General features: G+C 44.3%; 1 protein-coding gene across 7 annotated transcripts in view; it reads right to left on the bottom strand.

The window, feature by feature from the left end:
- MTMR3 (myotubularin related protein 3) overlaps positions 1–15,848 on the bottom strand; it is a 128,650-nt gene that overhangs the window by 12,467 nt on the left and 100,335 nt on the right. For all 7 annotated transcript variants that reach the window (XM_052655189.1, XM_052655192.1, XM_052655193.1 and 4 more), the window contains 7 exons: positions 13,748–13,844; positions 11,890–12,003; positions 7,152–7,357; positions 6,506–6,637; positions 5,086–5,197; positions 1,469–1,664; positions 496–681 (listed from right to left, as the gene is read on the bottom strand). In XM_052655189.1, coding sequence (XP_052511149.1) covers positions 496–681; positions 1,469–1,664; positions 5,086–5,197; positions 6,506–6,637; positions 7,152–7,357; positions 11,890–12,003; positions 13,748–13,844 — 1,043 coding nt within the window. The remainder of the gene's footprint in view (positions 1–495; positions 682–1,468; positions 1,665–5,085; positions 5,198–6,505; positions 6,638–7,151; positions 7,358–11,889; positions 12,004–13,747; positions 13,845–15,848) is intronic.

Raw genomic sequence — 15,848 nt, 5'->3', positions numbered from 1 at the left:
TGATCCGGAAAAGCGGGAACAGGCTGACAGAGGGCGGGAAGCAGGAATGCTGAAGCCGTGAAGCTGAGCAGAGCAGGGCGTGGACGCTGGTGCCCAGGTGGAGGGAGGCTGGAAGAGGGCAAGGCCAGTGTGTCCTCCTTCAAAGGTCGGGAGCAGACAGTGGGGAATAGACCCAGGCGGGTTGGTGTGACTGACTGGAGGGAGCAGAGGAGAACCTACTGTTTCTATTTTTAACTACTATTTAGTGCTTCTATTATCCATTTTTAAAGCTACATCTGGAACAACTCAAAGACTTTACATAAACTCAGTGCACATGGATTCATTAAATGAACAAACACCTGTGTTACCTTTTTTCTAAAATAAAAAAAGAATAGCCCCTTAATTAAATCTAGAAAGGATGCTGTTTAATGTGAAAACTGGCCCACTAACACTTACACTGATACCCCTATGAATTTAGAAGGTCCCCAAAATGAAGAACCACAAGCACAGACTCACAAGGAATGCTTCATTGAACTCAAAAGAGCATGGAAATTGCCTCTGAAGCTGATGAACACAGTCAAGCCACTGCAAAAACACTGGGCAGCGCTCGTTCAGATCATCCGCGTTCTCCCCGTGACCACACCGGTCAGCAAACTTGTGGCCAAAATCCAGCCACTCCATCTCCACGAGGACCTGGAAACCCTGCGGGGAAGCACCCATGAGAGACCCGTTTGTGCCTGTCTATCCAAACTACGACTGTCCTGAACCCAAGGCCACCGACAGGAATCCCTTTCAACGGCCTCCACTCAGCCCATCAGGAGCCCCAAACCAGCCCCGTGGCCAAACGACGGGACACATACTTAGGACGGTTTCCCAATTCCCCTGCCTCCACTCCCCAATCAGCAGAGGGGTGGTAACTAAGCGTTTATCTAAGTGTTTGTTAAGACTATTTTTAGTGCTTCATTCACTATTAAAAAGTCACACTTTTGTCCCCTTCATATCTTATTTTTAAATTTCTTTCATGTTACACTTATGAAGTCATGTTTGTAAAATCTTTCCCTATCCCAGATTTACATTTATTTTAGGGTACCTTCAAGGTTTTTCTTGTCTCTCTAGCCCAACAGGTGATATTTCACAACAGGGTTCTTTCTCCACAGAACACTGTGGTGATATTTAGACCCATTATCCTAATAAGCACGTCAAGATCCTTCCTACAGAAACCCCATTTTCCGGGGTAGCCAAAACTTTTCCAAGTAGATATTCTGCAAAGGAAAATATGTCTGTATGCTTAGTACCTTGTTATCTACAATCCACCCCCTTTTAAGAGGGACTGGCACTGTGGTAGGTACTAACACAATTCAGCTCAAGGTAAAGGAGCAGTGATTCTAAACCACAGAAATTCCACTTTGACTGGAGGACCACCTCAACCAAGACTTATGCTAAAACCCTGCCCGGCGTCCCCTGGTGACCCTGAAGCGTTCCGCCCTACCTCGATGGTCCGGTAGTAAGGGTCCAGCAGGAGCTTCGCCAGCGCCACAATCTGGGGGGTCCGGTCCCAGCCGTCGGAACAGTGCACCAGCACAGGCCGCTGGTCGCGGTCCACGGCGTGCACCACCAGGAGCGCCGACTTCAGCAGCACAGACAGGTGATGCAGCCACTTGGTGCTCTCGAGAGCGGAGAGCCAACTGAAAAACCAAACACAAGCGGACAGGAAATGCTGCTTTTTATGAGACACTGGATCATGCCAAATACCCATCAAACTGAAAAGCAATTCCCAAAGACATTTCCCTCCAAATACAACAAACAGAAAATCTCTGTCTTTATAAAGTACATACAAGGATTAGGCCCAGGCCCTACCATGCAACACAGGAAAGCCTCAGAAACAGGACAGTAATTAACAGGGCCACCTTTTGTTCCAAAAATCTTACTGCTAATTACCCAGGGAGAATTAATAATTTTCAGTCTGTAAAGAGTTGTATCTACCCAGTAAAGCTAGTTCTTTCTGGAATTTTCTCCTAAAGAAAAAAATGCAACCACTTCTGAGATGGAAAAGAGAAAATATTTGTATTTAATAATCAGCAACTCTGCCTAACAAGTTCTCAAAAAAAAAAAAAAAAAAAAAGGAAAACTCAAATATCTATGTCTGTGGGGACTTCCCTGGTGGTCCAGCTAAGACTCTGCACTCCCGATGCAGGGGGCCAGGGTTCGATCCTGGTCTGGGGGCTAGATCCCACATGCTGCAACTACAAGTTCACATACGCAACTCAAGACCCCACATGCTGCACCCAAGACTTGGCATACACAAATAAAATAATTAAATACCTTTAAAGCAATATGTTTCTATAACAAGATACAGTGGCTTCCCTAGTGGCTCAGATGGTGAAGAATCTGCCTACAATGCAGGAGACCTTGGTTCAACCCCTGGGTCAGGAAGATCCCTTGGAGAAGGGAATGGCAACCCACTCCAGTGTTCTTGACCAGAGAATCCCACGGACAGAGGAGCCTGGTGGGCCATAGTCCATGGGGTCGCAAAGAGACAGACATGACCAAGGGACCAACACTGTTACAACAAGATACAAGTTGGACGCCACTCCAAAAACAGTGCAGATAACATCACGTACCACTACTGATCCAGTCTTGAATGTTTATGGATTAGAACTGGGTAGGCCCAAACTAATGATTTAGACTTACACAAATGAGTAGCCAATGGCTGCACATTGTTACTGGGCTTAGTGAAGACTGGATTCAATCCATGGCGGATTCATGTCAATGTATGGCAAAACCAATACAGTATTATAAAGTAAAATAAAGTAAAAAAAAAAAAAAAAAAGACTGGATTCAGCAGGGATCAAAAAAAACTCTTTTTTCAAAAGGCTTTCAAAAAGTATCAGATCCCAAGAATTACCCCTTGGGAATAATGACAATAGGTTTTTTTAAATTGTGCTGACATTTTGTTTCTTCTGCCCTGCCAAGAATTCTACTCCCCACCCCCAACAAAAAGCTCAAATTTCTCCAAATTATCATCAGATCTGTGGTTAAGGCCATAGTCCAGCCCTTCAAACACTGAGTCTGAGGAGAGAATCAATACTTCTGTCAGGGGACTATGAGAAGGCTTTTGCCGTGACAAGTCTATAAAGGCCTATTAAACCTTGGGGGATAAGTATGAATTTCTGGAATAGCCCAAAGAGAGGGTCTTTCCAGGCAAACAGACAACAGAACGTACTGCATAAGCACTGGCTTCACAAGGACTGGCTTGTTCTACCAACCAGACTGACTCCTAAGAGGGCAGACACTGCCTCAGGCACAGTTTCATATGCGTTGTGCAGTGCCTAGCATACACTGAAGGTTCCTACCTTTTAAGTCGTGGGTAAAAATTGAATCTCAAGACTTTCTATGGCCTATTAAATACCTGAGAAACATTTTTTGCAGGTGGATTCTTCATTCTTATTCCTCATACAGTCTTGAAAAAGAAAACTGAAAGGTGGGGCTTAGGAGAACAAATGCCAAGTTACCTCCTGGCCCCTGGAGAAACAATAACTGAGAACCCGGTTCTCTTGAACCTGACTGACTCATCCTTACAACCCGGTCAGTGTCTCCAGCCTTACACAGGAGCTGCACCCAAATCTGCCGACGGAGGAGGTGCTGACGCTGCAGCCTCCCTCGTCCTGTTCTCAAAATCTGAGGGAGAAACACACCCAGGCCCAGGCCCTGCCCAGATGCACACAAGTGTCAGGAGGCCGGCTTACGGCTGCTCCCGCCACGGCCACAGCGCCTCTTCATCCACAGGGACGCGTCAGTGATGCATCGTGATCTGTGCCGAATACAGACAAGCCATCTCCTCCTTCCTCTACAACCTCCCTCCTCCCTGACATCCATGTGGGCCAAACAAGGGCTAGTTAACTATGTCTTCTTGACTCAGGAGCTTAAAAACAGCTTTTTAAGAAAGACTTTTAACCTATGGAAGATATCAGAGATCAGGGAGTACTGACGCTCTCCTTTTTATAGGCAGGACAATCTGATAACCACAGGAATGAAGCCACTTGGCTCGAGTCATGCAGTCAGTGGCAGGCGCCCTGGACCCGAGCAGACTGTGTGTGCCATCAGCAGGGAAGGGAGCGCTACTAGCTGGGCTCTATGTTCGCGTAGCAGATGCAGACTGCTGACCCTCAGGCAAGACAGCCATCATTTCTCTGGTCAGGCTTTTCCCCAAGGACAACTGCTTCACCCTCTCGGCTAATTGCAACTATGATGAAATTAATCATTTGCTACCAGGAGTTCATACAAGTGATTCAGGCAGCCACCATTTGATTTAATCAATCAAAGAATGCTGCAAAATTAATGCAGTCATGAGATCTACTCAACAGAACTCAGGGAAACTGCTACGGGCTCTAGCACAAACACCAGAAAGGAGAAAACTCTATCCTCCGGCACCATTTCCAGCTTCCGAAATAGTGAAGCGGGGGCCTTCAAATATTTATCTGTCCATATTTGTTTTTACAGAGTGTTCCTCCTAATTTATCTTGTATTCAAACAGTTCCCTTGTGGGGAGGGGTGTTATTTCACCTTCCTCACAGCAAATGCCAGCCATTCATTTTTAATAAGCAATAAAAATCATGGTAATGTTTTTAGTAAATAAGAAAGTAGTTTAAAATCAGAAGCAAATGTAAAAGGAGCTGATCTCCTGGCATGTTTAAAAGTTTAACCCTTTCTAGAACATGATGAATACACTTTTACTGTTCACGGTAAAACACTCCAGTTCAGAGGAGGTTATGTGTCACTATAGGATGTCAGAAAACAAAGAATTAAGTTACTCTGAGTCAAAAACATGGAGAAGAGAAAGAAGAGGGCCCAGGAAAAGTAAGGCAGCGGTGCTTCCATTCTGAGGGTTTGAGACCTATTCTCTGCTGCACATTTCCACACCTTTCAAAGGGCTAGATTTTTCTCCCAGCTCCTCCTTTTTGCTGAATGATCCTCACACAGGAAGGAGAACACCCACGGACTCATGGTAAAACTGAAGTTTACCAAAAAAGTAGAAAGACCCCCTCCAACTCATTAAAAAAGAAAAAAAAGGGCACTGCAAACTTAAAGCCAAGGCCAAGGTCTTACTTTCCCGGATCTGGCATCTGAGTGCACAGCAAACGCAGAGACTGAAAACTCCTCCGAATTGAATGAATATTTGCCATCCCCATAAAGACAACTTCACAGTTTGGGTAATACTCTGGAGAGAACAACAGAGAGGACACAAATATGGTGAATTTAACATCCACAACACCAAGTTCAAAAGGAGCAAACTGGCTATAAAACAATCCACTGTAGCTGCTGACTGATGAGATGCTGGTGTTTGATGACTATTAGCCCATTCCTTTACTATGAGATGAAAACAGTGCTTGATTTCTAGCCATCTTTTCGAAAAGAAAGGATTTCTGAAAAAGACGTGCGGATGTTGTCAGTCCCTCAGTTGTGTCTGACTCTTTGCGACCCCACGGACTGCAGCCTGCCACGTTTCTCTGTCCATGGAATTCTCCAGGCAAGAATACTGGAGTGGACTGCCATTCCCTTCTCCATGTGAAGAAGATAATAACATAAAATAGAAGCTTTTATTAAAAAAAAAAAAAAAAAGCTCTGACTTCCACTTTAGGGTCTCTCAGGTGGCTCAGTGGTGAAGAATCCACCTGCCAAGGCAGGAGATGTGGGTTCGATCCCTATGTCAGCAAGAGCCCCTGGAATAAGAAATAGCAACCCACTCGGGAATTCCTGCCTGGAAAATGCAATGGACAGAGGAGCCTGGTGGGCTGCAGTTGATGCTGTCATGAAGAGTCTGACATGACTGAATGACGGAGGGCCCACACACACTCTTCTACCTTACCCCAGGTTTACCTCTTGGGTCTCTGCTAACTTGCATCTCTGGAATCTATAAGAACAACCTGGCAGGACCACATACTTATGCATTCAAATTCTGTGCTCAAACTGCTTTTTCCGGCAATTAGTTCACATCTGAATAAGGAGCTTAGTGCCTCTACCTGCTCCATCGGCACACAACTGGCACCCAAGAGGTCCCTCCTTGGAGAAAGCCAGTATGCAAACAGTGGGGCTGCTGTAAGTCAGGACTGAGGTGCTTCACTAGAGTTGTATTTACTTCAATTTCTACCCCATGTTTTTCAAGTAAAAGCCATGTGAGGACTTTTCCGTGGGGCCAGTGATGAGCATACCCAATGTCAAACACAATAAAAAGCTTTTAGAAGGCTGAGAAATCAAGTCACCAAAGAAGCAGCTTCCAAACCTAACAGGCCTTCTTAAGGGACTTTCCGTATCACCAAAAGGCTGGCACTGGGAAGAATCTGTGGTTTCACTGCACTCCAATCTCCATTTCTCCCATGAGAAGAGCACGCAGTACTGTGAATCCAAGGAGCTGCGGCTCTCTCAGGACAGGCTGAGGAACATGGCTTTCCATTCATTTTGAGTTGAGCACTACGACCCAGGCGGGCGTGGGCAGGACTCCCAAGGACAGAAGCACTGTGCGCCTCACCTGGGCACTCACAACCTCCTCCTTTGGCTCGGTTTGCCACCGCGGCTGCATAGGAGCGTGCATCCAAGATCAAAAGCTTCTGTGGCTGGATGGCTAAACTCTCTGCTCCTGAAGCATTTGACAGAGAAGAATCTGGGGACAACAGGAGCAGGAAGAAAAAACGAAATGAACCTATCTCAGGATTGTTGCAAAATAAAAACGACAGACACTTATTACAGTACCCAAAAAGTTCGATTAAGTGAAGTCCACCTAACCCAAACTACCTAAATACAATGGGACTTCTCTCCCGAGTTTGTTTTCTATTTTGCCTACAATCTCTTATATTTCAGTTCTACCTAGAATGACTGCAACGTAAGCCCAATGTTTCCCTCATGGTCTGGAAACATTGTAGGTCCCCTATCACATGTACAGTCCATCTTGTCACGATCGCAAGAAAGACAACACTCTAGCCCTCTTAACCAAGTTTGAAAGAGAAGGTCTTCTGGTTTTTGCCAAGACCCATGACTCCCCAAACAATCTCACTAACTGAAGCTTCACTCTCGCTCTTCTACGAAACCAAATTCTGTCTTAAAAGAAAAAGGCCATTTCAAGAAAAGTTTCTCAGATGCTATAAAAACTTGCTGCCAGAGGCCCAGGGACTCCTTACCGAACTCCACATCAGAGAGGTCTCCTGCACAGGGGAAGTCTCGGGGACTGTTCCTAGCCGACGGCTTGCTGCCACTGGATCGGGAGTCAGAGGCACAAGCTCTGGCTACAGACTGCACCAGGTGCTCATCGTCAGCGTTCCTCCAGCCCCACCAGCTGACCTCTGGCTGTCCGCAGCGGGCAATGACGGCTCCGTTGCTCTGGTGCCTGTGCGGGGAACAAGACGACAACTGTACCCAACGCCATGGCCCCATTCGGATACTCTGAGCTCATACAAAAAGTGACACAGTAGATTTTAAATGCCTTAGTGAATGGTACGTGATGGGTTAACTTCAAGGCCTCCCAGGGCAGAAGTCTTATAAACCATCAAGAATAATGAAATCTATCTGAATCTTTCTGGATTATCATACCATTTTAGACACCTTTGTAGAATAACCAACGAAATGATAAACGTGTATTCTTACAGAAAACAAAATATTCATGAAGAATATATGAATAACTGCTTTTGGAAAATTGGGTAAAAAAATAAAATACCAACACCACACTAATTCTGCTACTTAATAATGAAGCAGTAATCTCTCCTTTTTAATACTACACCTGCATATCCAAGCTTAATGGATGCTAAGACAAACATCTGTTTCCTCCTGACTTCTGAGGACCCAGCATAGCAACTGTGCAATTATGGCTGGCTTGAGGATTCTTTTCAAAACAAGATCCCACATTTGGGACTGAAATATTTACCTGGCCCACAGTGGACTGCTTTACAAAACCTCCTGAGATTTCATGAGTCACAACTGCTCTTACTATAGGCAGATGGAAATGAATAGCATAAAACATCAATAAGCCATACTGTGATAAGATCTTTTTTCACGAAAAAAAGACCAGAAATCATATTGTCTATCCAAGCTTTTCCTAATTAGGAATTTTAGTAAGGTAATTTTAGCAACTAAGAAGTTGTAAGGGTAATGTAATTTGGTGACAAAAAGAAATTAAGCTCTAATATATAACACAACATGGATGAACCTTGAGTATATTATTGCTCCAAAGTGAAAAGTCAGTCACAAAAGACTACATTATGATTCCGTTTATACAGTGTCCAGAACAGGAAGCTCTATAGGGACAGTAGTAGATTTACTGATAACCCAGAGCGAGGGGGTGTGAGGAGGGAACGGGGAGTGTCTGCTAACGGGCCGGGGACTGCTTTTCAGGGTGGGGAGAGCATACTAACGGAAGTGTGGTGACGGTCGCACAGCAGTGAACATACTTCAACCACTGAGCTGCACACACTGAAAAGGTGGACTGTATGTGGCAGCTCAAGAAAGCCGCTTACATGCTACAGAAGTAGTCAGTTCACTATAAAAGTCAATGAGTAAAAAGCTAGTAAGCAAAAAATTTTAGTATCTCCCAAATTCTATATCCTACAGAGAACAGTCACTGTTCTTTACTCCCATTAAAATTGTTTCCAAATGCACATTCATCCACATAGAACATATGTGGATGCCTTATGCACAGACGGGTTTTTAAACAGACTATTACATCTATATGTTTTGTTCAAAGGACAATGTGAGAACATTTTTTGTTTTTAATCCTAAAACTCATAAACAATAAAATTAAATTTGGCAACAATAAATTCCACTGGAATCATCAGTTTGTTTGTCGTTTTTAAATCCTCCCTCATTAGGAGAGACAAATAATAGAAAGTACTTGTGTATTGCCAACACAACAATTAGGTCAACTGTTGAATGGAGCCAAACTATAAATAAAACCTCATTGATTCTTAAAATGCCTACTAGCATACAATAATAGATGCTGGGTAACCAATGAGCTGAGGGGCGGCAGCTCTTTACAAAATAGGCTGGTGGGGCCTTTGCTGCACATCCTTTTCTTCCGAAATTTTTCCCAGCAACGCTCGAGAACAGTAGATGGCACTCGTCAGCCTGGGTCTTGGGTTTTAAGGGTCATAGTATGATAGCTAGATCGCAACTGAACTGCTGCAAAAACCAGCTTCCGCAGTCTTCTAAATGCTTAGGTAGCATGAAAGAGAACAAAAACACTGTACTAAAAATCACTAAAGTGTTTCCATCATTTTAAAACAGAGCTGGAAAAATAAAACTTAAGATGTTCAATGGATGAGTCCCCTACTAAACAGTGAATTCTTCAATTTTACATATAGAAAGATACAAATGTTTAAACTACCCCGAAGTTTCAAACTCCCTAAATGACTAGAAAAGTAAAAGTGCTAGTTGCTAAGTTGTGTCCAACCAACTCTGTGACTCCACGGACTGTAGCCCTCCAGGCTCCTCTGTCTGTGGGATTTCCCAGCCAGGAATACTGGAGTGAGTTGCCATTCCCTTCTCCGTGAGATCTTTCCGACCCAGGGATGGAGCCCGGGTCTCCTGCGTTGCAGCAGATTGTCTACCATCAGAGCCACCAGACAGCCCCATGACTAGAAGTTTCTAATAATCACTCAGTGAGAGAGAGCTGTGACTTGCACTACAGATGGGCAGCCTTTGCACTGTCTTGCTGTGTTAATGCAATCTCCATCTTCAATAATAAAGCCAATTAAGCACTCTCGTCACCATGGGAGAAAGCACTGATCAGATGCTGGTTCAATGTGGTGCTTTCAAGTAAGTGCGGCCAGCACTTAACCTCAACAGTCATTAGCGATCGACAGACAACTACATTCAGTAAACACATGTTGGATTCAGAAGCATCCTGCCACCTGAGCTAATAAAGCTCATTCTCTCTGGCATAAACTCTGGAAGGGAAAAGAAGCTTCCCGTGTTTATTCTAAGTCTTTCTTCGGCCTACACTTTTAGGCCTCTCTACCAACAGGGAGAATTTCACTGAACGACCCTTGCTTTGAGATGAGAGTCCTTTCCCCTTATGGTCAAAGTCAGCAAACTCCGCAAATGACAGGGCTGCTGATCTAACACAGCTGCTGGCCGCACAGCAGCAGCTGGCAGCTTTCCCTATTTGAGCTGGGCCGATCCCTGGTAAGACTCCTAAATCCTTTCAGCTTGTGCTGCTCTCTAATTCCTGTGTCAGCCTTACCACTTGAATGATAGGTAAATTTGGTGACCTACTTTTCTACAGGTGTCTGAAAACAACAGTGATGAAAACTGAGATTGAAAATTTAATGGGTTTCCCTGGTGGCTCAGATAATGAAGAACCTGCCTGCAATGCAGGAGACCTGGGTTTGATCCCTGGGTCGAGAAGAACCCCAGGGGAAGGGATGGCTACCCACTCCAGTATTCCTGCCTGGCGGAGTCCATGGACAGAAGGGTCTGGCAGGTTACAGTCCAGGAGGTCACAGAGAGTCGGACACGACTGAGCGACTTTCACTGGGCCAGAAGCAACTTTGTACTTTCACATCTCTCCCTCTTTGGGATGGCCACTAAAATCTGCCTTCCATGGACTAAGAAAACAAGCTGGTTACCTCACTAGGAATTATACAAGAAGTTTTAAACCCCTTCTTACCACCTCAGTATTTCAATGGACTTCCTCCTGGCATGAGCTTCTAACTAAGCCTCACTGGTTTGGCCCAAATTCAAGGAGAGTCCATAAAGTCTGCAAATGGGGAAAATGAAATGGGGACTGCGGATATTACAAGGACATCTGAAATTGTTCCAAAACATGAGGGAATGACTTCTTAAAAACTTCACATGATTTGTGAGAACTCAGCTAGTCACTGAATTATAAAAGCAGCCCTCAGGAATACAATCTACTCTAGACACTGATTAGGAAGCCTTGGCTTACAGAGTCCTTCAGATGTCACAGCATACCTGTGAACTGAGAACATCATGGGAACAGACTGAGGTCAGTTAGGGAACTTGCTCAAGGTGGCACAGCAAGGCGTGTCAGAGAGAAGACTTGAGTTCTAACACCTGTGCTTGTTACCACACCACCACCCCTTCTAGAATTTGGCTCCCTTGACTCTCCTGCCTCTAATCTCTAGTATCTTCTAACCAGCCAAGCACTAGCCTTCTCTAAATGCTCCCTCTCAAAACAAACTTCTTCCGTGTGGCAATATTTCAACCACAAAGACAATCACAAATCTACATTCCCCATTCTCACTTTCCAGGACTCCTCTCTCAATCCAAAGGTCATCAACTGAAGCTAAAAGCAGTGACTACATTATCTTCCCATAGGATGTCAGAAGAGGGCTTCCCTGGTGGCTCAGTGGTAAAAAATGTGCCTGCCAATGCAGGAGACACAGGTTCGATCCCTGGTCCTGGAAGATCCCACAGGCTGTGGAGCAGCCCCTGCGCCACAGCTACTGAGCCTGTGCGCCACAACTACTGAAGCCCACTGCCCTAGAGCCCAGGCTCCGCAACAAGAGAAACCACTGCAAATGTGAAGTCTGTGGACCGCAACTAGAGAGGAGACCCCACTTGCCTCAACTAGAGAAAGTCCATGCAGCAACAAAGACCCAGCGCAGACATAATGAATAAACATTTTTAAAAAACAATGTCAGAAGGATCTTGAAATAGCAAATCCAGCCATTTTTTAACCAAAATTTTCTTCTCAGTGCCAGCTGCATCATCAGGCAGTGCCCCAGTGAAGCGCTGCCCGGTACATGCCCGGATGGGCAACTTTACCAGTGAGGAGGTGCGCAATAGCCTGGAGAGCTCCCTGAAGCAGCCCCACCCCACCCCCAGGCTAGCCGCGCCAGAGGCACAGACCAAAGGCACTGGGCAGCAGCGCAGACCAAGCTGGGCCCGGCCAGGCTTCCTCACCTGTAGACGACAGCAGGGATGCGCTTCCAGGACCGGAAGCCTGCGACACTTTCCAGTTCTTTGTCAGTGATCCAGGCAGGCACTATGAGCTCCTGTGGATAGCTTCCACACAGCCTAACAGGGACGGTGAGGAAAAGGGAGAAGGGAAGGAGGAGGAGAGACTCGAGTGAGCCAGGGTAAGGGTGTGCATCAAGCTACCCCAGAGCCAGTTACAAAGGCAGCAAGGAGCAAGACTCGAAGTTCCGCCCTGCTTAATGGAGTGGGCTGCCCTAAGTGTTACACACGTCAAGTGATACTATCTTGGACTGTTCCACTTGATGCTGCCTTTCAGAAATCTGGCCATCTTAACAATCAATGAAAAAAAGCGACTCCCAACTGTTGTAACCAATATATGGATCATTTCTAACTACACAGGTACCCAGTTTAACTGCAGAGGTGGAAGTCTGTGTCACTCTACCAGGCCCTCAGTCTTTCAGGGAAACATAAGCAGTGGAAGAGCCCACAGTTTCGACTTCCCAGAGACCTCATAGGATTACTAACGTGTTGATGTGAACCAAACAAGGTATCCTAATTGTAGGTGACAGGTGCAGCTGTGGGTATACAGATGCAGCACGGTGGGTCAGCCCCACCTGCATACACCATCACAGCCCCATTAAGCCAGGTCAGTGATGTGAGTATGCTATTAATCATCATTTCTATAAAACACACTTCAGAACTACACTCAAGGCGGGGGGGAAGCCAGTGTTTTTTAATTTTTATCTTATCTTACAGTTGACTTACAGTGTTGTGTTTTAAAAAGCTGTTTTCATTAGGGAAAATATTAGTAGGTGTTTTGTCTGTCTTACGTCACTCAATATTTGGATCACTATACTCCTGTCCTCTAAGTATTACATTACCCAGTAGTCAGCTCTTAACCAAGTGTGAGCTGCTCACTTGGCAGATAAGCAGTCTCCAGTATAGGAAAGGTGGGTTACATGTGAGCAAAGCCTGTCACAGCCGCAGGCTCCCTGAGGACCCCCTCCCACCGTGCTTCTCTCCTTTGACTTGTCAGCTGAGAACAGGCCGAGGCATGACACATCCGTAGCTCCTGATTCTTGGCAACACCTCCTTGGCCAAGGTCCATGTTAAGAGCTGTATATAGTAATTAGCTGCAGTTTTTCCAGCAAAAAATGAAATGCTCTGATGGCTACCCACAAACAGTCCAAGAAAATAGCTATCATAATTTGAGGCAGCTGGAAAGATAACAAAGTGATTAATGTCTCCAACTGCTGCAGGGAAACTTAAGAGAAGGATACGTTAATTTAAAAATTCTGGACAATTTTCTTTCATTTTATAGAAATTTGAATCACCAAAATCATAGTTAATTAACTGCCCTTCCCTATCAAAGTTCTTATACGTTCCAAGGAAATATTTAATAATGTTTCCATTAATATTTAAAGGTTATACAATCATAGCTTTGACATTAGTTTTAGATCAATGAATTAAAGACCAGAATAAGACTTAAGCCTTTTCATACGATCTGGGGTAAAAGTATGTAAAAACCAGCTCCTAAGTGTTTTATCGAGTAGTGATGAGGACAACAGAAACTGCCTGCCTATAGGTATCTAGACGTACATGTGCCAGGAGAGGCCTGGAGGGGACCGGAAGGAAGACTCCAGGATCCTACTAAGTAAGAATCTCTTTCCACTCCAGTGATAGCAATGGAAACAGAAGGCTCAACAAGTACTCTGAAAATCATGCACTTATATTTAATAAATAAAACTGTTTTGAAGAAAAATTTTAAATTCAAATGTTCTGCCACATGAGAATTGGGGTTTCTTGAAAAGGCAGCGGTCCACAGGGACCAAATACAACTCACTTGTACTTCTCATTGATGTTAGAAATCCTCCAGGCGTTGTTCATATCAAAACCCATCCGCTCCACTTCGTTTTTAAACCTTGACGTTACATGTTCCCCTAGGGACCAAAGAAAGGAGAAAGGAAGAAATGAGTATGATTTTGCAAAACAGGTGGAATAAAGGCACTGGTACCCTTAGTTTTTTAAAGTATTGTAATAAATACCATATTTAGTTTTAAAACAAATCTCCGCTGGGATAAGACTATTAAAAAATGAGGAAATTCTGATCAAGAATATTATCTCTTCAATTAAACATAAATTTAAAAAATTAAAAAGGAATTAATAATCTCATCTAATCACTACTATCAAATTTAAGGGCAGTATCACCGAGCACATGTTACAGAGAATAAAACAGACTGGGGAGATTATTATGGCAGCTCTGTCTGATCCCAAAACCCATGTTCTTGTCACTATACTGGCTAGCTTCCTATTTCCACACTCAGACTGATGGTATACATAAGAAATAAAATCAGTAAGTTCACCAAGACGAGTAATATGGATCTGTAACTCCTCATGAGAAACCCTCTGGGCCAGATTTCAGAAATCGAGCTTTCTGGATTTTAAGGTGGTATATGTATTATCAGTTCAGTTGCTCAGTCATGTCCGATTCTTTGAAACCCCATGGACTGCAGCACACCAGGCTTCCCTGTCCTTCACCAACTCCTGGAGTTTGCTCAAACTCAATGTCCATCGAGTTGGTGAAGCCATCCAACCATCTCATCCTCTGTCGTCCCCCTCTCCTCCTGCCTTCAATCTTTCCCAGAATCAGCATCTTTTCAAATGAGTCAGTTCTTGGCATCAAGTGGCCAAAGTATTGGGAGTTTCAGCTTCAGCATCAGTCCTTCCAACGAATATTCAGGACTGATTTCCTTTAGGATGGACTAGTTGGATCTCCTTGCTGTCCAAGGGACTCTCAAGAGTTTTCTCCAACACCACAGTTCAAAAGCATCAATTCTTCGGCGCTCAGCTTTCTTTATAGTCCAACTCTCAGACCCATACGTGACTACTGGAAAAACCATAGCTTTGACTAGACAGATCTTTGTTGGCAACACTGGGTTAATGATCTCAAAAGCATTAAACAAACATTAACATCTTTACAGTGAAATACATGGTTAACTCAAACTAAGTGGGTTAAATAAAGCAGCAAATAGCTAGCTCAGATCAAGTCAAATCACCAAATAAAATTAAAATCTTTGATTTTCAGAACCTTAAAGATTACCGAATTGCAGTTAAAAGACCATGGGGTTCCCTGGTGGCTCAGTGGTAAGGAATCTGCTTGCCCATGCAGGAGATATGAATTCAACCCGTGGTCCATGAAGATCCCACATGCCTCGGAACAGCCAGGCCTCTGTGCCACAGCTATGAAGCCTGTGCTCCAGAGCCCAGAGTCGCAACTACTGAACCCACAAGCTGCCAGCTACTGAAAGCCTGCACTTCTACAGCCCATGCTCTGCAACAAGAGAGGCCACCACAATGACAAGCCCGTGCACCATAGCTAGAGAATAGCCCCCACGAAAAGCCAAGCAATAACAAAAACCCAGCACAGCCAATAAATAAAAGATCATAGGACTTTAACTGCCTGTATCCAGGAATCTCAAGAAACACCATACTTCTAACTAGAACGCCGAGCATTTGTAAGAACATCCACCCAAAACAAGTATAACCTGCCTACATTTGCCCTCGTGGATTTGGCTCCTTCTTCTTTAAGACAGTGAGCTACACAGGCAGAAATGAACCAAATATAAAAGTCATTAAATCTCAAGTATTTCCTTCCATGAGAACAGAGTCCTAGAACAGTAATTATATAAAGAATAAACAACAAAACAAACCACTCAGCAGTACCTCTAACATATACATAGCATCATAGGCTATAAAACACTGGTGGGCTCTGGGAGAAACTACAATAACGAAAGCACAAAACAGCCAGCACTGGTGATCCAAGTTTTGCTCTCCCTGGGAGAAGAGCTTCAGAATAGGAAACGGCAATTACTTGAATGAAGGACAAGTCTATAAAACTATTTCCCATTTAAACTGCTCTTCTTGAGCTTAAACTAGGTACTGTA

This window comes from Budorcas taxicolor, chromosome 17 (genome assembly GCF_023091745.1).
Source record: "Budorcas taxicolor isolate Tak-1 chromosome 17, Takin1.1, whole genome shotgun sequence".
In the NCBI taxonomy this organism is placed as follows: domain Eukaryota; kingdom Metazoa; phylum Chordata; class Mammalia; order Artiodactyla; family Bovidae; genus Budorcas; species Budorcas taxicolor.
The sequence above is the reverse complement of the archived record's forward strand: the minus strand, read 5'-3'. Positions and strand labels throughout refer to the sequence as shown.